We start from the raw sequence: 27,397 nt of genomic DNA on the forward strand, positions 1-27,397 counted from the left end.
AGAGCAATAAAGCATGCCACATCGAGTATCATAAGCTATGAGAGAGCATCTGCTGCTGCTTCTGCTTCGGATAGCTTCCACTCTCAAAAATAGCAACACTACCAACCAATAGTAAGGTTTTGCTTTTCTGTGAGGAGCTTTGATCCTCTTAGCTGTTCGGCAGCCTTGCTGTGTTGCTGCTGCGTGATGTCATTTAGGCAGTCGAGCCAAACATTATGGGCTACAAATAAGTAAACTCAAGGTCCTAGACTGACCAAAATATCTTATTTCCACAATGGCATATTGTGACAATTCAAGCTTAGCCTGTATATAAACAAACATAGCAGAGATCATGCCGTCTAGCAGATGGTCCTTTTTGCTGTTCAGCTGCTCAGGATGTTTTGCTGCATGTATTTTTTGGATGATGGCTTGGACCCTAAACATGTTTTCTTCTGATGGATGGCACTTACAACAAGTAGAAGAATTGGAGAGTGATGGGAAAGGTGGAGCATGCACTTTAGGGGGAGAGGTCTTGGCTCAGTGGTAGACTATCAGCTTGGCATGCAGAAGTTCTCAGGAGCAATTCCTAGCATCTCCAGCTAAAAGGATCAGATAGTAGGCGAAGAAGAGGAGGAGGAGGAAGAGGAGGAAAAGGAGGAGGAGTTTTTTATACGCTGACTTTCTCTACCTTTTACGGAGAATCAAACCGATTTACAATCCCTTCCCCTCCCCGAAACAGACACCTTGTGAGGTAGGTGAGGCTGAGAGAGCTTGGAGAGAACTGTGACTATCCCAAGGTCACCCAGCTGGCTTCATGTGTAAGAATGGGGAAACCAGCCCGGTTCACCAGATTAGAGTCTGCCGCGCGTGTGGAGGAGTGGGGAATCAAATCTGGTTATCCAGATTAGAGTCCTCTGCTCTTAATCACTACGCCATGCTGGCTGACCACTGGTCTGATTCAGTATAAGGCAGCGTCATATGTGTTCATTAGGGTTGCCAACCTCCAGGTACTAGCTGGAGATCTGCTAATACAACTGATCTCCAGCCGATAGAGATCAGTTCACCTGGAGAAAATGGCCTCTTTGGCAATTGGACTCCATGGCATTGAATTCCCACCCCTCCCCAAATCCCACCCTCCTCAGGCTCCACCCCAAAAACCTCCTGCCAGTGGCAAAGAGGGACCTGGCAACCCTAACTGAGGTGAATCCCCCATTATCCTCATATCTAATAGCCATCTTCTAGTAATACTAGCATTATAGCTTGGGGAATTGTCAATCACATGAATCCCCGCAAGGGTGATATCTGGATATTATGCATATTTGCCTACCATGATCTGTGATCAGAAGGACAAAGGAAGCAGTCTCCTTTTTCTTCTTCCACTAGTTAGAGGTGTAGATTGTGGTTGGGAAACAAACCCTCTGCATAGGGTTGCCAACCTCCAGGTGGTGGCTGGAGATCTCCTGCTATTACAACATTGAAGTCCCTCTCCTCTGCAAACCCTGCCCTCCCCAGACACCACCCCAAAAATCTTCAGGTATTTCCCAATTCGGAGCTGGCGACCCTACCCCTGCCCCGCAACCCTGAAAAGATGGCTTCAGGGCTTCAGAGGATGGGAAGATATATTTTTGACACCCTTTGACAGAAAGCTAGAGGGTATTTTGTGAAAGAAGGATAATCACAGGGTTGGTTCAGTTTGTTGCCCTAAGCAAGGTACACCCATCCTCTCTTGGGTCAGCACTGAGGCCAGCCAAGTTCAATACAGGCCCCTGGGGGACCTGACTAGTGGGCCCAGCAGGGGCTCAGGAGTGGATGCTTTGGGTGGCTTAGCCAGAGAACCAGCCTTAAACAATCAGTTCCTTTCTGTTTCACAAGCCAACTACTGAGTCATTTCTCTCTTTGTCTTTGGCCCCAAGTTTAGGTCCCATTTGGGATGCAGTGCAGGAAAGAAGGAGCGCCGCTTTGACACATTGCCTCGTGCCACGTTGGCCATTTCCAAGCTGAGTTCTTTCCCGCTCTCCTTGTGTCTTACAGAATTTTGAGTTCTGTTTTTGATAGATAGACACAGAGGTAGATTTTGTAAGTGATCATAATATAAGGTACCTTGTACTTTTTTCTTCTTTGGTTGTACTGTGCTATTTCCTGGGCAGTGTGGGTTGACTAGTTAGGGCAGGGGTCCCCAACCTTTTTGAGCCTGCAGGCACATTTGTAATTCTGATATGACAAGGTGGGCGCAGCAACAAAATGGCTGCCACAAAATGGCCACCGCAGGAGGCGGAGCTAGTCACAAAATGATTACCACAACTTAATTTCAGTAAGACAGTGCAGATCCTTATGTTGTGGTGGCAGCTGCCGCCAAATCAACATTTAAAAAAAAAAATCTGCATATCTAATCAAATCTCCAATAGCACTATTTAGCCCCACCCACTTCCTAAAAACAGTTGGCGGGTGCAGAAAAGGTGTCGGCAGGTGCCATGTAGCCCAGGGGCACCACATTGGGGACCCCTGGGTTTGGGGGTTGACTGGTTAGAGGATTAATGTGGAGTGAATGTGGAGTGTGCAGCGATCCTCTCCTAGGGCTAGAGGTGATTGGAGGACTTCAGGTTTTGACCTCCAGGTTTTTCTGGTTCTGAGATTATCATAATTAAAATGCAAGATGAAATAATGAACATATGACACTTAAAGGAATAATACTGAAAAGGAAGAAAGTGATAGTATGGAAGGATAATTACTCTCCTATTTTTCGAAAGGTACTAAATGTGCATGTTGCTATTTAATATTGCCCTTTGAACCACTTGGTCTGGGTTCTAATTTTTTTTAATCAGAATGACTGAGAGTCCACAATCCGACACAGTTAAGTGCAGTTAAGCCAATTGATTCCAGTGGCCATAACTCTGGATCGGATTGTGGGAAGCAGCACATTGAAATTTCCTGCGACTGTGCTGATAACAGAACTCACAACTTGGCCAAATCAGCCCATCCGCAACCAATAAGATACCAGTGGAACAACCTTTCTCGACTCCAGAGAGTCCATTTGAATGGCATGGTCCTGGATTTCTGGACACGCCAGTATTTTGTGGATGGCCATTTTAATAGTTTAATGAATTGGTAATAGGACGACTCGGTTCTGCAGTCTTATTGCTGCTGATAATGACACACAGCTTATTGGAGCAAAGCTTATGCGGCATCCCTAAGCGTAGCAAATGCTGTGGTAGATCCTTTTAGTCTTATCTCTATCGTTTCCATTTCATTATGGTACAAGGGATTTGAGGCAGCGAATTTCAGGGGGGATTATTGTTGTTCTTGGGTGGCTGCTGACACACAGCTTTCCGTGCCAGGCTTCCCAGTGCACTCGAGGTGCCATAATCTGCCTGATAGGCCCCGCTTGTCATGTCTCGTTGTTTAATTAGCATCAACTGATAAAATGGGTTTGTTTCAGTTCATAAGCAGAGATGCTGGCCTTTTTAGAAATTATAAGGGCAGCCGAGGATTTTTTCTTCTTCGTGTGGAAGTTTAGTATTAAAGAAAATAATTCTTGGGGGATGATTTATGGGTTGTTGGAGGAGTTGTGGCTCAGTGGTAGTGCATCAGGTAATAGGTTTCATTTCTGGCATCTCAAGGGCAAAGGGTCAGATAGGGGGTGATATGGAAGACTTCAGCCTCAGACCCTGGAGAGCCACTACCGGTCAGAGGGGACAATACTGACTTTGATAGACCAATGGTCTGACAGTATATAGCAGCTTCATGTTTGTTTGTTTTCCTAGCAAAGAAAATGTGCCTTTAACAACTGCCTCACAGGCAATAAATGCCACCAGCATGTGTAAAATCCAGTGCTTTACTTCATTTTAATGTACCTATGGAATGCTGGATACTTATTAAGGTTCTTCTATGAGAAGACCCACAATGATGAACATGCTTCCCTGAAAGACAATGTGCCTACCACTTGTGGGGCAACAGTAAGGGCCAATAGAGACCATCAGGTCTTGGATTTAAACTAAGCCTAGCTTCAAATCCCTGCTTAAACTCAGAGTTCACTGAGTGACCTTGTACCATTCATAGGGTTGCCAGGTCCCTCTTTGCCACCGGTGGGAGAATTTTGGGGCGGGGTTTGGGGAGGGGAGGGACTTCAATGCCAAAAATCCAATTGCCAAAGCAGCCATTTTCTTCAGGTGTTCTGATCTCTATCAGCTGGAGATCAGTTGTAATAGCAGGAGATCTCCAGCCACCACCTGGAGGTCGGCAGTCCTAGCCATTCACCATCTCTCAGCCTAACACAACAAGGGGTTGTTGGAAAGGATCAAACCATATAGCCCACTATGTGTACCATTTCTTGGACTTGGGGGGTAAGAGTTTAGTCCTTTCTGAGTACATTTTGAACCTTGCTGCGGAAAATCTACTCGAGGTGGGGTCAATGTGAAGGAGAGAAATGGCAGGTGGGAAAGGTTAAACTACTTCTCAGCTCTCAATGTTCCCTTCCTAAAGTGAGGACCATTAGGCTACCATTACATTATATTTCCATGGCAATTGAAGCCCTTGAATTACAGGAGTCACCGCCTCCATCAGGAAAGCTGCACAATGATTCAGCTGCAGGAGCAGGAATTTTAACACTGGTAAAATGCACGGGGACTGTTGTTTTTCTTTTGTTTTTTGAACAGGGTGGTTATTAATTAATCAAGAATACAGCAAGAATTAAAGTAAATGGTATGAGGCCATTGTGTTACTTGTCCCGGAAAGATGCCGCTGACCATGCTTGTGTGTTCTGCCCAGCTGTTCAGTAGATACCTGTTCAGTAGATCCAGCAGGAGAGATTCACACAGGGAAGAAAATTTCCACCTGCAATATCAGGCACCCTATGCCTTACAGCAACAATAACAATAGTCATTATATGTGATGTGGAATGGATGCATCCCCGTTATATTGAGTGCTTAGCTCCAATCCTATGTAACTGGTGGAATGTATTCTTTTGATGTGAATAGGGATGGCTTCTGGTCTTTCAGGAAAGCCTATCTTCTTTTCCAGGAATTGGCAGAGTTGGTGTATCTACCAAAGCTGATAGCAGTCACTTCTGATGACTAACTTGGGGATCTGGGATGAGCTTCAAATGTTCGCAGACTATGAACCTGTTCTTTCTGTGGTGGTGTGGCTCCACCCACAGAACTGGCATTTCTATCATATCACCATTGTTGGCACTGGGGCATATACCCTGATAACCTCCAGTTTAGACTACTGGAGTTTGCGTTACATGGACCTGCTCTTTTTCCCATATGGATCTGGGTTTCTTGAGGGAGCACTTTTTCCCATATACTTCTGCTGTTTGATGTATCAAAAGTATTTGGCATCTGTTATTATCAGATGAGCAGTAATGGCCAAGAGAGTGTTTGCTATTACGTATTGAAGACTGTAGAACCAGATCCCACAAGACATCCACCAGATCATCTGTTTAAGCAAACCTGTAAAATGTTTTTTACTCGGATTAGCTGTCAGCCCCAGCAACACCTGCACATAGAGATTGTCACTGCTGTTTCAATTTTTTCATTAGATTGTCTTTCGTTTTTATTATTCATTAGATGATTTAATTGATTTTATCATTATCTTATTGATCACATTAGCGTTTACCACTTGAGGAAAGGCGGAAGAGTCTGGGACTTTTCAGTCTAGAAAAAAGATGGCTAAGGGCAAACATGATAAAGGTTTATAAAATTATTTTGGGGTAGAGAAAGTGGCTAAAAAAAGCTTATTCTCCTTCTTCCTTAATACTAGAATTTGAGGAAAATTCTCCCAAGCTCCATGGAACTACTGTATACAGTTCCATGGTGCTATGCCAGCAAAAGGGAGCATTTCCATGGTAAAAGGGCTTAGGGAACTGACTAAAGTCATCCCTGTCCCTGCTGGGAATGCCCCCTTTGGTGCCAGTGCGAGCCCCTATGCCGGAGGAGCATTGCTACTGAGGCTGCGCTGGCGCCAGTGCCTCACGCTGCTGCACCACTCCCCGGCGCTGCCATAAGTACCCATGTGGATGGCGCAAGTGGCACCAACACCAGTGCAAGGGTCACACTGCTTCCAAACCCCTTTCAGCCCCCCCCCTTTAGGACTTCTCTGTAAACTGTAGAATTTACTACCAGTGAAATAATGATGGTCACAATTGTTGAATGGCTTTAAAGGGGATAAACAAATTCGAAGAGGTCCATCAATGGCTACTAGTGATGATGAGTTAGGGGAACTTTCATATACAAAGGCAGCAAACCTCTGAATTCCAGTGTCAGGTAGAAGCATCAGAGATGGCCTTGGCCACTATGGCCGGTTTGTTGGCCCTCAAGGGCAATGGTTGGCTACATTATGGTTGAGAAACAGTATGGTGGAATTGGTGGACTGCTGGACTGATCCAGCAGGACTCTGCTTATGTTCTTTGGGATATTTTACTGACAAGTATGCTAAAAAAAAAAATTCTAAATAAAAGGAATACCACCTGTTTGTCCAAATTGGCTATTAACATTTTTTTTTTTGCAAGTGTGAAAAACAAGCATACCTATTTTCAGCTTCAAATGCTGCAGTTTGTTATAGTGGTGTTCTCCAAGAGCTCCTGTGGGTGTTTTGTGCTTCTTGTATGCTTAAAAATGCCAGAATGCATTGTATAAAGCCAAAATGAATGAGTTGTAGTGACTTTCTTTTGATTTCGGCTCATTTGCATTTCTGGTACTTTTGTAGCAGCATCAAAGAAAATTACACAGTTTAAAAACAATTACATAGATGCAAAAAAAAGTGTTCTGCTGAGTCTTTAAACCCTGAACTTGCAAAACATATTATACCACAACGTTCTGACTACTTTGGCACTTTGATATTTTATTTTTCCCCCACTGCTTTGATCCATAGAGGCTGAACAAAGTCACCCTGTCATTTAGTATATGTTGGAGTAGTAGGTGCCAGCTCGTTGAAAAACCATGGGAAATGCTAATGACAGCTAATGGTGGTGACTCTATTCACAGCCTTGACCAGATCGCAGGAAAGGGGATATATGTATAGTTCCCTAACCCAATAGCTCAGGGAAATATCTGGATGAGGGGCAGCTAAAAGAGGTCCTAGTCTGCCCTGTCTGGTGGTGTCTCTGGGAAAGAGGGGGAACCTGTTGTGTAAAAGGGTTCAGGGCTCTCATGAAATAAATAGGGACAAGATGGGAGGCAAACATGTAACTGGCTAACCTACCCTCACCTCTGAGTCTGAGAGTGGGTGATTTGGGTGGTAGGGCTGGGGTCACAGTGCCTGTCTTCCTTTCTAGTGATAAACATGGGAAACATGGAAGTGGAAGGGCAAACAAATTCATCTAGTTCGTTTTGATTGGGTGAAAGGGCTAAACCCCTTCTACTGTTGCACTGCAACCCTAATCCAAATCTGTGGCTTGTGCAACTACAATTAGTCTTTAAAACATTGGGAAGATCTGATCATGGATCTCCAAGCATCTCATCTTTTTTGCCCCTTGAGTCCTTCCAACATTACCTGTAGTGGAATGATGCTATTAACCTGTGAGTGCTTTCCATGCCATTTGGTTACACCAAAGGTACATGAAGATGCCAAGGGACTCTACACCATGGCTCTTTCTGTGATGGCCTTGCTCCAGTTCCTATGAGAGAAGATGGGGGTCTGGGAAGAAGGTGAGATCCTCCCATATGATTTTGGACTTTCAAAGTTACTGAGCAGCAAGGGCACAGTGCAGCAGCTCCCATGCTGCTAGGAATGAAGAGGAAGAGGAGCTCTTAGAAAACAGATGAATTCTTTATGCAGCATGTATTCTGGGTTTTTTTTCCCCAGTAGCTATACAAATTTACAACATCAGTCTGTCCTCTAGGCAATCTGCTCATAGTTATACATATAAAAATATTCTGATGGCTGATAAAAATTATATCACTACTACACTGAGGCTGAAACAAAAAGTGTGTGTTTGGTGCCACTCCATACAAGAACTCTAACTTTACTTTAACTTTACTTTAATGATACTGTTCATATGGCCAGTTCGGCCCTGAACAATGTCACACTGAGGTCAAATAAAGAAGAAGAAAAATCTTGATTCAAGAACTCTAACATTTGAAATTGGTTTACCATATGGATGGCCCCAATGATGCACAAGCGTTCTGCCAGTATCATGCCTTCCTATCAGCTACTCACACCAGGAATAGATGAGGGAATTAGTCGAGGAATAGAGAATAAAACTGCTGATATCATACTGCCCTTGTACAAATCTATGGTGAGACCACACTTGGTCAGTTCTGGTCACCACAGTTCTTGTACAGTTCTGGTCACCACACCTAAAAAAGGATATTACAGAGCTTGAGAAAGTGCAGAAAAGAGCAACCAAAATGATTAGGGGACTAGAGCAACTGTCCTATGGGGAGCGGTTAAGACGCTTAGGGCTGTTTAGCCTGGAAAGAAGGCTGCTAAGGGGAGACATGATAGAGGTCTATAAAATTATGCATGGTTGGAGAGAGTAGACAGGGAGAAGTTTTTCTCCCTCTCCCATAATACTAGAACACGGGGTCATCTGCTAAACCTGGAGGGTGAGAGATTCAAAACCGATAAAAGGAAGTATTTTTTCACACAACGCATAGTTAAATTGTGGAACTCCCTGCCCCAGGATGCAGTGATGGCTGCCAGCTTGGAAGGCTTTAAGAGGGGAGTGGACATATTCATGGAGGAAAGGGGTATTCATGGCTGTTAGTTAGAATGGATACTAGTCATGCTTCATACCTATTCTCTCTAGTATCAGAGGAGCATGCCTATTATTTTGGGTGCTGTGGAACCCAGGCAGGATGGTGCTGCTGCACTCGTCTTGTTAGTGGCTTCCTAGAGGCACCTGGTTGGCCACTGTGTGAACAGACTGCTGGACTTTTTTTTATATATATATAATAATTTTATTGGTTTTTATAATACAAATTTTCCATGATAGTAAACAACAATAAAAGCAATATGAAATTCAAAATTCTAACTCTATGTTGTTATAATTTCTTGAATTCATAACAAAAAAAAACAAATTAGAGGAAAATTTATGACTTCCCCATCACCTCTCTCCGCCTCTTAATAAAATATTCATCCCATCGTAATTGGTCTGATCTTAACTATCATAAATTCATTTAACTTTCATAAAACATCTTCTATTAATATAAATGATTATAACTCTTAATATTAATTGTATCTTCTAGATCAGATTAATAAGTATTCTTCCATTTCCCCCAGTTTTAATTCATATTCACAATATTTCATCCAATCCTCCCATTCCCCTAAAAATCGAACATTGTCTTTTTCATTTAAAATGGCTGTAAGTTTTGCCATTTCCACCAATTCAAACATTTTCCCAATCCAGTCTTTTTTCTCGGGAATTTCTGCCCCCTTCCATTTTGCTGCATAAAGCAGTCTCGCAGCTGTTGTAGCATAGATCAAAAAAGTTCTTTGTATTAGCAAGTCGTCAGGTATCATACTTAATAGCATCATTTCTGGTGTTTTGGGTATATTTTTTTGTACTATTAGTCTCAGTTCATTGTATATCATATCCCAAAAATCTTTAGCTTTATCACAAGTCCACCACATATGGTAAAAGGAACCAATTTCCATATTACATTTCCAACATTTAGGGGATGTCACTTTATATATCTTTGCCATCTTCTTAGGTGTTAAATGCCATCTATACATCATTTTATAAATGTTTTCTCGAATTGATTGCGCGTTTATTCCTTTCAAATCTTTTGACCAAAGTCTTTCCCATTTATTTAAAGCAATATCATGTCCGATATTTTGAGCCCAATCAATCATAGTTGGTTTAATTGTCTCCTGCTCACAATATAATGTTAAAAGTAGATTGTACATTTTAGAGATCAGTTTCAGATTGTTTTCTAGTAACATCTTGTGGAAAGGGGACTTTTCTTTAGAAAATCCATTTTTCATATCTTGTACAAAAACTGATTTAATCTGACAATATTGCAACCATTGTAAATCCTCTTTGAGAAATTGAAATTCCTTTAATGAACATTTTTTTCCCCTCCCAATTAATTAATTCCTGGTAAATTATAAATTTGTCCGGTCTAAGTGGACGTAGTGTTAGCATTTCTTGCGGTGAAATCCACATCGGAGTTGTTGGTTCCAAAATATGTTTATATTTCATCCAGATACGCAGTAGAGAGGACCTGATTATATGATTCCTAAATGATGCTTGTATCTTAATTTTGTCATACCATAAATAGCCATGCCATCCACTAATATTATTAAAGCCTTCAAGCTCCAGTAAACGTGTATTTGATAAGGTTATCCAGTCTTTTAGCCATGTTAAGGCTACCGCTTCAGCGTAAAGTTGAAAGTTTGGTAATGCTAAACCTCCTCTAACTTTAAGGTCCACCAAGTATTTATAAGCAATCCTCGTTTTTTTCCCTTGCCAGATGAAGTTTAAAATGTCCTTCCTCCAAGTATCAAAGTATTTAACATGTGATATTATAGGCAAATTTTGGAATAAGAAGAGCATCCTTGGTAACACATTCATTTGAATTGTTGAAATACGTCCCAATAGTGACAATTTGACCAAATAGTCATATCAGTTTTTATTTTACCCCATAATTTAAAGTAGTTGTTGGTTAACAATTCTTTGTTCTTCGCTGAGATCCAGATTCCCAGATATTTAACTTTATTGGCCTTCTCCCAACCTGTAAACGAGATGAATTCCTGTTGTTCTATTTCTGATAAATTCTTGAATATTGTCTTTGTTTTTTCTTGATTAACTTTAAATCCCGATATTTCCCCAAAATCGTCCAGAGTCTCTTGTAGTAACTTCATTGATTGTGTTGGGTTTTCCAGAATTAACAGGAGGTCATCCGCGAATGCTCTCAATTTAAATTCATGTTTTTTAATTTTTAGACTGCGAATGTCCTCCATACTCCTTAGTTTACAACATAATGTTTCCAACACCAACAAAAATAATAACGGAGACGAAGGACAGCCTTGTCTAGTTCCTTTCTTAATTTGACAATTTTCCGACATTGATTCATTCACCAAAATTTTCGCATGTTGGGATGTGTAAATAGCTGATATACCTTTCAAAAAACGGTCTCCAAAATTTAATTTTACCAATGTTTTTTCCATAAAGTCCCATGAGACCATATCAAAGGCTTTTTCCGCATCCAAAAATACAAAGGCGGCTGATCGTTGTATATTCTGATCATAATATTCTAATGAGTCCAATAAGATTCTTATATTGTCTTTAATTTGCCTTCCTGGAACAAAGCCCGCCTGATCTTCGTGTATAAGGTCTTTAATAAATTTTCTTATCCTATTCGATAAGACCGAGGCATAAATCTTATAGTCCACATTTAACAACGAAATAGGTCTATAATTTGATGTTCTTTCTGGGTCTCTTCCTTCCTTGGGTATCAACGATATATATGCATGCGACCAAGTTTCTGGGGCTACTCCCTTATCCAAAATTGTATTGCAAAGTGATACAAAAAAGTCTGCTAAGTTGTCACTAAATGTTCTATAAAATAGAGCAGTTATTCCATCTGGTCCAGGTGTCTTATCCGGCTTTTGTTTCATTATTGCTTCTTGTATTTCTTCCCTTGTGATTGGAGCATCTATCCATTCTCGTTGGTCTGTTGAAAGAATATTCATCTGTATTGAACTTAAAAACTTATCTATTTTCTGTTTTGAAATATTTTCTTTCTGATACAGCTTAGTGTAAAATGAAACAAATTCTTTTTGTATATCTGTAGTTGAATGAACTGGTCCTTTAGCAGTTTGAATTTTTGTTATAATCTTCTTCTGAAATGAGTCTTTCAGTTGTGTTGCTAAAAATTTCCCAGGTTTATTAGCATGTTCAAAATATTTTTGTTTGGCAAATTTTAAGTTTTTTTTCATTTCCTCCATTATGACCAAATTTAATTGATGTTTAGATACAGAAATCTTCATTTGTATTTCATTTTTCTCTTCTTCTTGTAACGCCATAACAAGTTTTTGTTCCAAATTTTGTAAATCCCAAAGTATATTATTGGTAAATTGTAGTTGAGTTTTCCTCCACGCTGCATGTTTCTGTATCATAAATCCTCTTAGAACTGCTTTAAACGCATCCCACACTATGTAGTTTCTCCATTAAGATTGACTTCAAAAAAATCTTTAATCAGATCATATAATTCTTTTTGAATCTTATTTTCCTTTAAAAGTTTATCATTCAATCGCCATCTAAATGCTTGTTTATTGTTCCACTCAAATGTAACCGGATTGTGATCAGAAAAAGTTCTTGGTAAAATATGTATTTTACGTAGTTGCGTAAAAATTGATTTACTAGACCAAATCATGTCTATTCTGGAGTGTGAGTCATGTCTCGCTGAATAAAAGGTATATTCTTTGGCTGTAGTATTCATTGTTCTCCAGATGTCTTGTAATTCCAATTCTGTAGCCATGGTGAAGAAAGTTTTAGGTAAACATCCTTCATTTTCGTCTTTTGCTTTTGATTTTTTATCCAAAATTGGGAGAGTAACGCCATTTAAGTCACCCATCAATAAAATCTGGTCATTGGCATACTGAGAGATCAGTTCATGCAATTGTCCATAAAATTTTGTTTTTCCTTCATTGGGAGCATATATTCCTACCACAATCGTCTTTTGCCCCAATATTTTGGTTTTTATAATTACAATTCTCCCTTCGTTGTCTTTATATAGTAGTTCAGGACTAAGGCTAGAATGAGCATATATTACTACTCCCTTAGTTTTTGTTTCGGCCGATGCCACAAATGCTTGTCCAAGCATTTGTCTATCCAAATATTTTTTGTGTTTTTTTGCTATATGAGTCTCTTGTAAACAAATTAGGGAGTATTTATACTTCTGTACATATTTAAAAATTCTAGCCCTTTTAGTTTTTTCATTCAAACCATTCACATTCCAAGAAATTACTTTTGCCATGGTACAATGATTATTGAAGCAAAATATGCAGTCTATAATTTAGTTCCTCCTGCTGCTCCCTGTGGTTCTTCTTGTTGTTGTTGTTCTTCTTCCTCTTCCTTTTGATCCCCAGTTAATCCTTTAAGATCTGATTTATATTTTCTCAGAAATTTTCCCACATCTGCTGTAGATGTAATTGTCATTTTCATTTCTTTGTAGGTAAAAGCCAAGCCTTGTGGCATAATCCAGCGATATTTGATACCATTAGCTTTCAAAACAGACACAAATTCTTTGTAATTATTCCTCTGTGAGAGTAAATGTCTTGGTATGTCCTTTAATAAAATTAGAGGAATGTCTCCTGCTGACACCGGGTTGTCATAATGCATCTTCATGATCTTATCCTTAATCCTAGTGTCATAGAACACTATCATCAGGTCTCTTGGCTTAGATCTTTTCATTCTAGCAGGTAATGGTATTCTGTATACTCTGTTAATAGCTTGGTTCAATTCTTGTTCATCCATCTGAAACAGGTAAGCCAGATTTGGGACTACAGTTTCTTTGTTATCTCCCATCATATCTGGAAGGTTGCGCAGACGAAGGTTGGTCTCTCTCACTCTCATCTCCATCATGGCTATTTGATCTTTTACTGTTGTCTGATTTAATTGTATTGTTTCAATCTGTTTTTCTTGGCTTGCTAATTTTTTCTTTGTATCCTTATGCTCTTCCATCACTTTCTTTATTGATGAATCCATTGCTTGCATATCTGACTGCATAGTACTCATTTGAGTTTTTACTTCTTTAAGATCTCCTGTTACCACATCCAATTTATGGTCAATAGCTTGAGATGCTTGGCCTAGATTTGTCATCATAGAAGTTAACTGTGCCATCTGTGTAGACATCTGTGTAGACATGTGTTCAAGCTGCTTATTTGTTGCCTCTGTTTGTTTGGCTAACATATCCTGTAATTTCTTATCCATAGCTGAAACTTGTGCTGAGTCCTTCAGTTTAGTATAGGCAGGGCTATGCAGTGAGCCAGAACGGGGTCAGGTTCCAGACATTTACATTGGAATAAGGCTGGTAAAAGTCATGTCCTCAGACAGGGCCCTCCAGATGGTGGTTAATAGAGGGTAATTCAATGATCAGCTTAATAATTTTTTCGGGTTGAAAAGAGCTGAATTTGGCTTTAAAACAGCTTAATAAAGTTTTGAAATACCAACGAGTTTTACTGGACGCTCTAGGTCGGATCTACCAGGAAGTATTCCGGAAGTTGTATTTGCCGTGGACCTTCTACCGCCTCATCTCGATGGTTGTTTCCTTCAGGAATTATTTCTGTGTTACTCAAGTGCGACGCGTATCCGGTCCTCCAGCTTGCTTCCTGTTGTTGTGACTCAGATGATAGAGAGGGTGGTATAGAGGGGCTTCCGGTCTGATGAATCCCTTGCTGCTAACGTGGCAGGAAATTCTTTTTCACCAGAGAATCAGGAAGAAATTCGCCCTCCCCTTCCCTCAGAGTTGCTTCTCATTGGTAGAGATTTTGGTCCGTCATCTAAGCGTCCTTCCAACTCTTTGTTTTGATTTAAGCTGATCTGTTTGATAAGGCTCCTGCCGCTAATCCTGATGGAATTTACAAATCAAACTTTCCCGATTAAAATAAAGGAGGAGCAGAGGTACTGGGAATATCTTCATCTACCCCCCGGTTATTCGAAAATGCCAGTAAAAGACGAAGGGTTCTTTGTACTCACTTAGGCATCGAGAGGTGAGGTTCTTCTCTTAAAATAGTCCTTTATGTTGGTATTAAGGTGGTGGAGTGTAGAGCCTTATGCCAAAGTTGCGTTTTGGCGATTCCTTTCCCTATGTGCCCTCGCAGGACCGGCGTCCAGAGCTCTGGGGGGCTTATAAAGCTCCCTCAGAGTCTTTGGGAGGTCACACTGCGTTTATGGGCTGCAGGGAGTTCCTGCTGTCCGACCCACTTGCAAGGGTCGGATTGGGGTGCATATATCACCCCTAAATTAGCGCAAACTTGGATTTCCCCCAGGACAGCCTGAGGGAACGTCTTACTCGTCCCAGCGCACCACCGGAAGCCAACAGACTGCTGGACTTGATGGGCCTTGGTTTGATCCAGCAGGGCCTTTCTTATGTTCTTATGTTTACACCAATGTGGAAACTCTCCATTCATCTAGGGTCATCTATATGGTAAGTAAATTCCCAGTGGTTTGGTTACTGTCAAGTGGAAGTACCTTTTGGTAGTCTCCTCCTGTCATTTTAAAAGCTGGTCTTATGTATTGTTTGTTACTATGTCAGTCAAATGACAATGCCAGTGCCCGCAGTGAAAATTCTTAAAAGAAAATAAATAAAATCTAACCTACTCTCAAGAAGCTATTATTAACCTATTGGGCCTAATATGTTACCTCCTCAGCATGTCTCTTCTGCCCATGATCATCGCCCATCTCTCACCAGTAATGCTTGATGTTCCACATGACATGAGTCACTTGGATTATGTGGGTGTTTTTCACACTAATATTGCCCTCCAGTGTGGCTTCCAACATGATTCATGAGGAAAGAACTTGCATGAGCTGCATAATGTGGAATATCAGATGTTCTCCTGTAATGTGAAAGCAGACCATAGGGAAGAAGCTACTGCTCTACAACGGTAATGTTTTAATTCGGCCTTAATCATCTTGTAAAATCAGTTGGGCTACCAGGTCTCTTGCTATGGCAGGGGATCGCCTGAAAGCAGCCCTTGACCCCCACTGCCACTCAGTATGGCAGCGGGAGAAGAAATAAGCAAAAAATCTCCATTGTGTCGATGACATGAAGTCATTACTGGGGTGAACTTAGAAGTGATGTCACGCTATTGGTGTGACACTCAGGAATGACAGGAAATCCTATGATAAGACCATAGAGTTTCCAGTGAATCCTAAATTATTGCACCAATGCACCATGGCATGACATCAGTTCCAGCTGTGCCCTGGAAATGATGTCACACCATCAAAATGATGGTGTCTACCATGTCCCAGCCTCCAGTCTCCTACCAGGTGCCAGCTGGTGGCTAGCAACCCTACAGATCAGAGAACCCAATTGCAGTGCTTAATGGCCTCAATCCTAAGAGTACTTTCCTAGAAGTAATCCCCACTGAATAAAATGGACTTAGTTCTGAGTAGGCTTGCTTTGGATTGCTCCCGAAGATGCCTATTTTTTGTAAATTTGCTGTCAAGTCACATCTGACTCATGGCGACCCCTGGTGGGGTTTTCAAAACAAGAGACATTCAGAGGTGGTTTGCCATTGCCTGCCTCCACGTCACAGTCCTGGTATTCCTTGGAGGTCTCCCATCCAAATACTTGCCAGAGTCGACCCTGCTTAGGTTCTGAGATCTCCCAAGATCAGGCTAGCCTGGGCTATCCAGGTCAGGGCAGATGGCTAAATAAGTCTGCCTTTTTTTGGGGGGAGCACTCTTAAATCAATGCTGTATCTGTCTTGGCTGCTTTCTGCACATAGTACCCAAGTTCTTAATATTCAGAAGCATAAAATATTAACATCAGTTTAAAATAAATCTAAATTTTAATGTTTAAGATACCAAACGTTCTACACCAATACAAACTGCTTTTTAGAATCCTGTGCCAAACATTCTTTGACAGCCCATTTAAAAAGATTTCAAGCGCTGACAATAAGAAGGCTATAGAAATCTAAATTTTTTTTCCTCTAATTAATATTTATGAAGCTTGAGGCTACTGTGTATCTGTGAACATTATAACGAAAAGAAGAGCCCACCAATTTAGCGGTATGATTAGCATTCTGAGTATCAAGCCTCTGCTGGTGAGCACAAAGTTTGATGCCCTCAAAAATGTTTTCAGTAGATGATGTTCCCACCGTGGGATAGCAGTAATTTCCCATAAGAATATAATCTTGATGTCAACAGCCAAAGACTTGGATATAAAAAAGGACCTCTGGCAGAGGCAACAGTTTTCTATTCTGCAGGAAAATGTGTGGTTTGTGCTTCCCCGGGGCTTCATATTGTATGGCTGTTGACACACTCACAATTCTGTTTATGAAGGGTAAAGCTAGTGAATGGAGCAACTATAATGGTTTATGACAGGATCACTGCCAAAGATTTTGTATATGCCATGATTTGTATTGCCCATTTGTGGGCAGACCATAAAAGTGGCCTTTTATCAGGAATATTTGTGAATGAATAACTGTTCTGAAGACATATGGCCAATAAATAATTCAGAGTTATCTATCTTCCCTGCAGATTCCTTACATATCTACCATGTTTTAATGTCTAGTTGGCTTGGAAATAATACTCTTTATGACACTTGGAGTGCAAAAAATGTTTACTGACTGGCAGGAAATGACAGCAGCACATGATACTGCCTTAAAAATAAATCCTTATTTCATCTTTCCTATGACTTTCCAATCTGCTAGGAGCCCTGAGGAGCAATTGCAAGTCCTTACTGAAGTACATTCTTAAGCGCTTGATTTTGCTCTCTGTGCCACGTGACTGAATTCATTATCCCTCTTCCCTCTTTTGTCTTCTTTTCAGCTCAATATCAATTTACAGCCCCAAGGAGAACCCCAACGCTTTTGATGCTGCTGCCTTCTTCCAGTCAGTGGGGAATTTTCTCGGGATCTTTGCTGGATCATTCGCTATGGGGTCTGCCTACGCTGTTGTCACGGCTTTAATATCCTTTGTTGGCTGCTATCAAACATCCCAAATGCAGAACTTTGGAAGATCAGGCATTGCGAAAAGGAGTACAACTATACTTTTTCTTTAGCGTTACACTTTAAACAAGGCTGTTTAAATTATTATTTTTGTGGCACAACTGAACAAGATAATTTTATATATGCTTTGTTTTGGCTTTGCATTGGCTCACATGATTGAATGGCAGCTGAAATGGTCCATTGTGTTCATATCACAACAAGTGGTAGGAATAGTAAAGGGTACCATCCACAGAGCTTCCAAGGAAAAATCCTTCTGTAATCTATGCCCCCCCCTTCCTCCTTTACTAGATAGGAAGATAGTTGTCGATGTGCTTGGTAAAAATGCATACCATGAGTTCTAGAGTTGCTTGAGCATGACATTCTATTGCATGTATGTAGGGTTGCCAACTACCAGGTAGTAGCAGGAGATCTCCTGCTAATACAACTGATCTCCAGCTGATAGAGATCAGATCACCTGGAGAAAAATGGCCGCTTTGGCAATTGAACTCTATGGTATTGAAGTCCCTCCCCTCCCCAAACCTCGCCCTCCTCAGGCTCTGCCCCAAAAATCTCCCGCCGGTGACGAAGAGGGACCCGGCAACCCTACATGTACGGAATTATGACAGGAAGGATGAGGAATTGTGTGCTGTGTTAGGAGCACGCTGCTGTACAAGCAAACTATTATTTATTCAATGTTTCCATCAGTATTGGCAGACTAACAGCCTTTTGAATGTTGAAAGCCAAGGGAGTTTCCTACATTTGTCAGAGCATTTGGCTAGTAGGCCAAAGCAGCATTGCATCTGGCTGCCAAACACAACAGAATCAATAGCTGAGCATTGTCCCCAGGGTTTCTCATTCACGAGTGCATGTGAATATTTCTCCCCCGGAGTAATTCCCCAGTGCAAACCTCTCTTGGCTTTTAGAAGACAAGTGAAAACATTTTTGTATCAGCAAGTCATCTTCTTAATGACTGCTGTTGCTGCTGATTTGGCCCTTTTTAAATGGTTACCTTATATTTTTAGGCTAAATTGTTGCTTGATACTGATGTTTTAATGGGTCGATAACATGTTATTTTATAGGGCCCCCTTGGGTGCAAAGTAGAAAGGTGAGGCATTTGTTTTTTAAAGATAATGGTGATGTGCACATGAGTGCTGAGGTAGGAGGTTATGTCATCATGTAGTGTGAAATTTGAATGCTATTTACAAAAATCTGATATTGTTTTGTACTCTCCCTTCTCTGAGTGGTAGGAAATCTAGGGCCATTTTTACACAATGAGTTTCCTTTGGAAGAAAGAGCACATAGGTTTGTGACCTCTTTTAATAATTATAATTTTTAAAATGTGCAGGTTAAGTAGATGTTATGGAGAAGCAAGCACAAAAGCAATAGGGCCTCCCCTCCTCCAATGAATCAGCAAAAACCAGATTCAAAGAAAGTTTCTCCTCAGTCCTCTTAACTTATTCTCACACCAGGCAAAATTGTTTCCAGGGTATGACTACCTTCCACATTTTAAGACAATTTAAATATGAGTAATTGACTAAATAACTATTTGTTGTACCTCAGTATCAACTGTCAGGCTGTGCCAAAATCCAAAAAGACAAACACTTTGCTGATCAGAATCATGGCTGCAAAGCAAGATATGATTAATATCTACGTGGTAGGGTTAATTTGTTAAAGCCAAAAAGAGATCATGGAGTTGAAGCTCGATACTCTTATCATTCTATTGGCTTTAAGTGCTTCAAAATGGTTTGGAGGGTCAGGATGTGCCCCCACCATTCTAAGGTTATGAGATACAAGAACTGGGCTCACAGGGTCGCCAAAAGACCTGGAAAAAAATGTCCTGTCCCCATAACAGTAAGTTAATCAGAGGTTATTTACCTTCATTGCTATGAAAAGCTTCAGCAGCCCATTTCCATTTATGCTGATGGAAGTGGATGCCCAAAGAAGCTCCAGTGTGCCCTTACCCTGAAAAGGTATAATCCTTGGGCTAATTTGGAATTAATTGTCTTGTTTGCCTTTTGACTTTGTCGCAGCTGCGACATATATTTGGCCTGAAAATATTGCCAAGAGAAATGGAAATAGAATTAGACATCATGTAAACTGAACAAGCGTTTTGCTCAAACTGCTTTGTGAAACAAACATTCAGAACATGAATGGTTCCAAGCAGGGTTACTGTTCTTTAAACTAGATGTTCCTGCAATCCACCGCTAGTTTGAATTGTAGTTTGGTTGTGTAATAGTAGCATGGTAAATGTGTCAGGAATTGTTTACAGGTTAAAACGGTTAGTGTCTCTGAGATGGCCATTAAGCAATTTACCACATGTATGTGCATGTAGCTACTTTGTAAACTGGCCATCAATACCATCTTGCCAAGTGTTGAAGAGAAGCAAGGGAGTGACCTAAGCCTGGTTCACCTGTCACAGTGAACATACATACATCCTGCCTGTACATGAGTACATCTGTTTGTAAGAAAGAGCCAGTGTGTGTTCACATTACAAATGAAACCAGGGACCAACACCTGAATAAATACGGGGTTTGTATCACATTTTCAGCTGTACATGGGTTGACTATAACATGAGAATTACTCAATGCACAAAGAACAATTGCATGTACACTGTTCACGGACTGTACATGCATTCAATGTAACTTATGAACAGAGCTCTAAAGCTTTCTCATCACTTAATCAGATAATATAGGTGACTGACTTTCCTCGTACATTATCTTAGTGGTGTGGGAGCTGCCCCAAAATGTGATCCTCCTATGCTCTTCTGGTCACATGAGAAGATCTAGGCCAGATGGAAGGAGCCTGTGACAGAGTTCTTTCCTATTTCCCTGCACTTCCCTATCTAAAAGTGGTCATATGAGTTGGTCTAGGCCAGTTTTATGATATGTCATGTGTTGGACTATTAGTTGAAAAATGGGGGGAGGGGTCAGATCTCTTAAATTTTATTGATACCTTGGCAGAATTGTCTAAGGGTTTGTTGTGTTTGATCTGTGAGCACAAACCTTTTTCTCATGCTTGTATTTATTTCAGTCTTGCCACCCGATCGATTTTTAAAAATCTGTCAGTCTTTGTTCCTCCTTTTCCTTAGCATTATTTTAGCACTTGACAAAGTTTACCAAGCTGTGCGAGTTCCCTATGTTGGAAACAGGTCTCTTTTTCCTTTTGTCTTGGAGTGCCTTCTTGTCTGCTGAAGCTGCCGGTCTTACAGGTGAGGGTTTTCATGCTCCCTGAGCTGGCAATGATTCTAAAACTTCATGTCTTCATTTCTGATCCAAAGAATGGGATAGGATCAGGAGCCCCCGGGGACACACAAAACCTGAATTGTTTTTCACAGATCATAGCCTCCTATTAAGATCGCTGAGGAATTCATTCCAGGAGGAGGAGCTCCTCTTGTTCATCAGAGCTCTTTGCCTGGAACAGCCCACTCAGTTGGAGCGTATGACTCCAGAGCTGAAAATCCAAACATTTCTTTGAGAAAGGGGTTACATAAAGCTTCCCACAGCTCATTGTTTCTATTTTCATTACAAAAAAAAATATGTGGGTGGTGGATATATCTATCTTGAAGCACACACTAGAGAGAGAATAATGGGTTTCTTCTGTACAGCTTCTACGGGTTTTTACTTATCTTTGAATTTTTAAAGCAATCTATTTTGGAAACCTTCAGCAATAGTAGAGGTTCAGTAGACAATGAACAAATACTGACTGCCTTCCCAATCACATCTCCCTGCTGCTGCACATATCCATACATCAACATTTATTCGTGTTTCTTTTGTATCTCGTGTCTAAGACTCAAAGCAGATAACATTGACAGTTCATTGTTTTACAGCATTATAAATGTCACAAAAGTAATGATCTATCCATATGACACTATAATTGCTGCTAACATTAATTGCCTCTGCTATGAATGACTGGAGAATTGTGAAATCATGTCAGTTCAGGGAAGGAAGAAGAGTACCTCAGAGACCCTCTTATTTATTAGTTTTCTGCAACGCTGAAATATATATGCCCAGTTCATTCATTCACTGAGAGGAGAACTGACACTGCTAGACCGCTTCATAAAGATCTTTGAATTTTGGTACATAGGCCTGTCTACTCAGATGTAAGCCCCATTTTATTCAGCGGAGCTTAGTCCCAGGAAAGAGTTCTTAAAATTGCAGTCATATAGTATGAGGTGTCCTGATCATCAGAAAAAAATCTGAAAATGTGTCATTGGGTAAACCTTTTCCTTAAACCAGAGGAACCGCTACATCTAGATGCTCAAAATGATGAATTTATGAAAGGAGAGGGGAATTTTAATGAAAGGCTCCACATGACATCCATGCAGCCTTCATGGTACTTTGTGTAAGGAGCCTATGTGTTGTCACCTAAGCCTATGTCATCTACTGCATAATCAGGGGCCCTGGCAAAAGAAGCAACCAAGATCACATGGCGGCTTTGAACACTAGGTTCAATGTACAAGTCAGGAGCAAGGCCTGCTACTCCCCACCCCATACACGTGCACACATGTTTAGTGTAACTACATTCAAAATATCTGTATGGAGCTTAAGTGTCCACCTCGATGATTACGCTATTCTCACGTTAGCTGGGAAGCTGAAATTTGGAGGCCATATATTCTAAGGTATACTCTAATTACTTGCAAAGCAAAAAATATAGCTCACGCCATTTTGATTTATGCTGAAAATTAGGTATTTTTAAATCTAACAGTTAAAAATGATGATATAAACCTCAAAACCCTAAACATAGGTATATGAACTTCCCCCTGAGGGATTGCAGAAAAGGGGACAATTTGCAAATCCCACTCCCTAAAGTCTTCCCCTCCAAAATTCTCTAAACTCTCAACTTAATTGCCTTTCTTCCTTTTTTCCCTTTATTTGACACTCAGCTCTCAATTTTCATTCCTTCTGAAGAACAGTCCTTCAGCATGCAGGCTATTAAAAGTTTTTTCCCCCTCTTTTCATTAACTTTTAAAGTCATAGGGTTGGATCCAGCCAGCTTTTTCACTCAATCTAGTCTAATTTTCTTTGTAACTGTTCCCATCCCACATGGCTTTTGTTGTGCAGGTCCCACAATCCCCATCATAGCCTTTTAGAGTGGTCAAAGGGGAGACTCCTCCTCCCTTTTTCACCAGTGGAAAAGCTGGCTGGACCCATCCCATGTTTTCCCACACACTGAGGGTTTCTCTCCAGGTGTATAAAGACTCACACTTTGGCTGTGGGTGGCCTGCTTTTAGCTGATTTCATCATCTGCACAGGGTCGAGCCAGTTTTCACGGTTAGACACAGTGGAGATGATGGTACAGCATAGAGTGAACAAAACAAATAAAATGTTGGCCGGTGGAAATTCTATTTCTCCTGCACATACTTGGGTCAGCTGATACCAATCAGATATATGCATCTGTTCTTGTAGAATGCAAAAACTGTTTGTGTATTTGAAAGAGAGACAGACAGACGGACAGACACCTTCAGAACTAATTGACTCACTGATGTGCTCTGAAAGTGATACACTGGATTGTCCAAGGCACCAAGATTATTTGAAATACCTGGACTCCAACTGGCTAAGGTAATTCAGGGCAATTGTCGGTGGCTGCAGGGTATGTGGGGAGAGATGAGTTCTTGTCCCATTTAATCATCACATTGCATAAGATTTGACTATGTGGTGATATCACTGGGAGCAAACAAACTAGACAGATCACTGGTCTAAATCCCCTCTCAGTCAGACAAAAGGTACTGCTTCTGAGGGAGTGAAGAGGGTTGGGATGATCCTACTGTGAGTAGTTAAATTCTCTGTAATTTTGTTGTATAATTTAAGAACATAAGAAAGGCCCTGCTGGATCAAGGCCCATCAAGTCCAGCAGTCTGTTCACACAGTGGCCAACCAGGTGCCTCTAGGAAGCCACAAACAAGACGACTGCAGCAGCACCATCCTGCCTGGGTTCCACCGCACCTAAAATAATAGGCATGCTCCTCTGATACTAGAGAGAATAGGTATGCAGCATGACTAGTATCCATTCTAACTAATAGCCATGAATGCCCCAATATGCATCACTTTACACTTACATTGAATCTTATTTGCCATTTTAATGCCCATTCTTCCAGTATGCAGAGATCCTTCTGGAGCTCTTCACAGACCAATTTTGTTTTAACCACCCTAAATAATTTGGTATCATCTGCAAACTTGGCTACTTCACTGTTTAACCCCAACTCCAGGTCACTGATGAACAGGTTGAAAAGCACTGGTCCCAACACAGATCCCTGAGGCACCCCGCTGCTCACATCCCGCCATTGTGAGAACTGACCATTAATTCCTACTCTCTGCTTCCTATTTTTCAGCCAGCTCTCAATCCATAAGAGGACTTGTCCTCTTATCCCATGAATATGAAGTTTGCTTAGCAGTCTTTGGTGGGGGACTTTGTCAAAAGCTTTTTGGAAATCCAAATACACAATATCCACAGGCTCATTCCTGTCCACATGCTTATTGACGCTTTCAAAAAACTCTAATAGGTTATTGAAACAGGACCTACCCTTATAGAAGCCATGTTGGGTTTTGCCCAGCAGACCTTGCCCTTCTATATGCTTGACAATTCTATCTTTAATAATGCTTTCCACTTATTTACCCGGAACAGACGTTAAGCTAACTGGCCTGTAATTTCCTGGGTCCCCCCTGGAACCTTTTTTATAAATGGGTGTTACATTGGCCATTCTCCAGTCTTCTGGTACAGAGGCTGATCGAAGGGACATATTACATATCTTTGTTAGAAGATCAGCAATTTCCCATTTGAGTTCTTGAAGAACTCTAGGATGAATACCGTCTGGTCCCTGTGACTTGTTAGTTTGCAGTTTGTCTAGACGTTCTAGGACTTCCTGCCTTGTTACCACTATTTGCCTCAGTTCCTCATTTTCCCCTCTCCAAAATTTCTGTTCAGGAGAAGAAATCTGCCCTGAATCTTCAACAGTGAAGGCAGATGAGAAGAATTCATTTAGTTTTTCAGCAATCACTTTATCCTCCCTTACAGTTCCTTTACTCCCATTGTCATCCAATTTGCATGATCTCAATGGGTAGCATTTTTATATCTCCTAAGAGAGAAACTGATGAAGAAACCAAATGCGAGGCAAATGTGAGACCTATGAGACATGCAAAAAATTCTCTAGACGTGTTAATGCTGATGTAATGCCAAGCTACAGCTAGATTCTATAACTTTTTGAAGAAAATTAATTTTAAAGCTGGAATAATACTTTAGACCCAATCTGTTTATAAAAGACTTGGGAAAATTGGGGTTTGCTGCAGTGGAAATATACATGCCACCAACTATCACTGCAGTGCTCGAGGCTCAGCTGCTATGAAGGTAAATTCCATTTTTAGGCAGCTGGAACATTCTGTACAGCCAGCCAGAATATAATTGGCACATGTCATATTTTCACACCCCAAGTGACATATTCTAGTTTCTCCCTTCAGTCAGCTTGGTGTGTGTTTCATCCTGTTCTTCTAATTTATAAATTGTCTGAAGTCATAGCACTAATTTGGGGGGGCTGGTACTGGGGAAAGCAATGGCAAACTACCCTGTAAAACATAGTCTGCCTAGTAAACGTTGTGATGTGACTTCACCCCATGGGTCAGTAATGACCCAGTGCTTGCACAGGGGACAACCTTGACCTTTACTGTGAGCAAATTATTGTTATCCTTACATAGTAGCTGTAGTAAACTCTTGTGGTCCCAGTGCCGAAGAGACGAGGAGATGGCAAGGCCCATACCCCAGCAAATGCAAGAACAATGACAACCTTCTGGATAGAAAATGGCCACAACTTTATTGGTTAGAGCAGCTGTCAGAGCCTTGACACAGCATGGAGCAATGGATCCTGGCACTGGCTGACCTGGCTGCCAGGAATGTACCCAACTCTACCCCAGCCTGGATACTGTGAGATGGCAGGATGCAGGATTCCACGTGGGTGCAGGCCATTCCATGGTCTCCACTGCCACTTGAGAGAGAGGGTGCCTGACACAGCCCTTGAGAAAAGCCACAAGGCCAACTGGGCTAGTCAGTGTGGCAGGGCTCTTAATAACCCGTAGGGCTGTCAAAAAAAAAAAATTGGTACAGTTCGGATTCGGCCGAATTTGGCCCTTGTGGGTTCGTGCCGAAGTCTGAACTCCCCCACTTCGGATCCGTTCAATTCGGCGGGAATTCAAAGTTCGGAAAAAAATTCGGCCGAATAAAGCCATTAAAAACACAATCGCGCCTTTACGCGGCTCTGGGGGGGGGCATTTTTTAAGGTGGAGGTCCCAAACTTTCAGGGTAGCTTGGAGGGACCCTCCTTGCAAGAACCCCCAAGTTTGGTTAAGATTGGACCAGGGGGTCCGGAGTTATGGGGCCCGGAAGGGGTCCCCCCCATCCACCCATAGGAAAGTACAGAAGCCGGCTGCTATTCATGCAATGGGCGGGGGGGACCCCTTCCGGGCCTCATAACTCCGGACCCCCTGACCCAATTCTCACCAAACGTGGGGGTTCTTGCAAGAAGAGTCCCCCCAAGCTACCCTGAAAGTTTGGGACCCCCACCTCAAAAAATGCCCCCTCCAGAGCCGTGGGAAAAACCTCCCTATGCCTGCTGGTGCTGAGAGATTTCTCATGAAGCTTGTTTCCTATGCGGTTAACCACAGACGCCCAAAGTGTTAACCCCTCATGGGAAGTAGGTTAATGAGAAATCTCCCAGCATAGGCAGGCATAGGGAGGTTTTTCCCACGGCTCTGGGGGGGGCATTTTTTGAGGTGGGGGTCCCAAACTTTCAGGTTAGCTTGGTGGGACACTCCTTGCAAGAACCCCCATGTTTGGTGAGGATTGGGTTGGGGGGGCTGGAAGGGGGCTTTCCCCCTTCTCCATAAAAACCAATTCAAAACTTTTGGCTTAGGGCTTAGGGCTATCCATGGCTACTAGTCAAAGTGAATACTAGTCATGATGCATATCTATAATCTCCAGGGTCAGAGAGGTTTTGCCTTGGATTTGCCACTCTCTAGATGCACATTCCCCCCAGCCAAATTCTCAAAACTCAACAATAAGCCCCCATGCAGAGTTTGGAGAATCTGGCTGGGAAAATGTGCATCTGGAGAGTGGCAAATCCAAGGCAAAACCTCCCCTGCTTAAATGACCAAGAGGTTTACCTCCCTCACCCAAGCCTGGGTGCTACCCTACCTAATAACTAGTGCACCCTTAAACAAAGTTAACCACCAACATCACAATTCACAAACAAGGCAGCTACCTTGAAGCAGATGGATCTCCCCTGCAAGCAGGAATCACACAGGTGAGGCGGCGCAACACTCTAGGAACCCAAGCTAACTTCAACCAAAGTACACTGGATCCCCCCCCCCCCCGCGGGCAGAGACTCACACTGACCCACTTAACTCCAGCCAAAGTTGGCAACCACAAAAAACAGCAGGAATAACACTCCCACAAAGGCAAGCCCACCCCAACCAGAACAGGTAATCCCCCCCCAACCAGAAATCACAGCGTACACACACAGAGCAACAACCCAAACATCAAATTTAACATAAAGAGCCCCAAACCAGGCCAAGCTTAACAGAGACTCAGTCAGTAAAAGCCTATGCCAACTCCAGGCCACAGCAGGAATTAGAAAGCCAAACTTGGGAACAGTAGCACAGGCCAGAAATCACAGCCCGCACACACAGAGCAACAAACCAAACACCAAATTTAAAATAAAGAGACCCAGGCAGAAGCCTGGGGCTTGCCCCAAATAAATACAGCAGAATCTGCTCCCCTACCCCAAGTTATAAAGAAAAGCCCCAAATTAAGTAAAATGATAGGGTCAAACTGTGGA

At 41.7% G+C, this 27,397-nt stretch overlaps 1 protein-coding gene across 1 annotated transcript in view; it reads left to right on the forward strand.

The window, feature by feature from the left end:
* SLC9A9 (solute carrier family 9 member A9) overlaps positions 1-27,397 on the forward strand; it is a 349,626-nt gene that overhangs the window by 130,734 nt on the left and 191,495 nt on the right. Inside the window, exons 7-8 of the mRNA XM_056849656.1 lie at positions 17,420-17,558; positions 20,680-20,785. Of these exons, the coding sequence (XP_056705634.1) occupies positions 17,420-17,558; positions 20,680-20,785 (245 nt within the window). The remainder of the gene's footprint in view (positions 1-17,419; positions 17,559-20,679; positions 20,786-27,397) is intronic.

Source organism: Euleptes europaea, chromosome 5, assembly GCF_029931775.1.
Source record: "Euleptes europaea isolate rEulEur1 chromosome 5, rEulEur1.hap1, whole genome shotgun sequence".
Classification (NCBI taxonomy): domain Eukaryota; kingdom Metazoa; phylum Chordata; class Lepidosauria; order Squamata; family Sphaerodactylidae; genus Euleptes; species Euleptes europaea.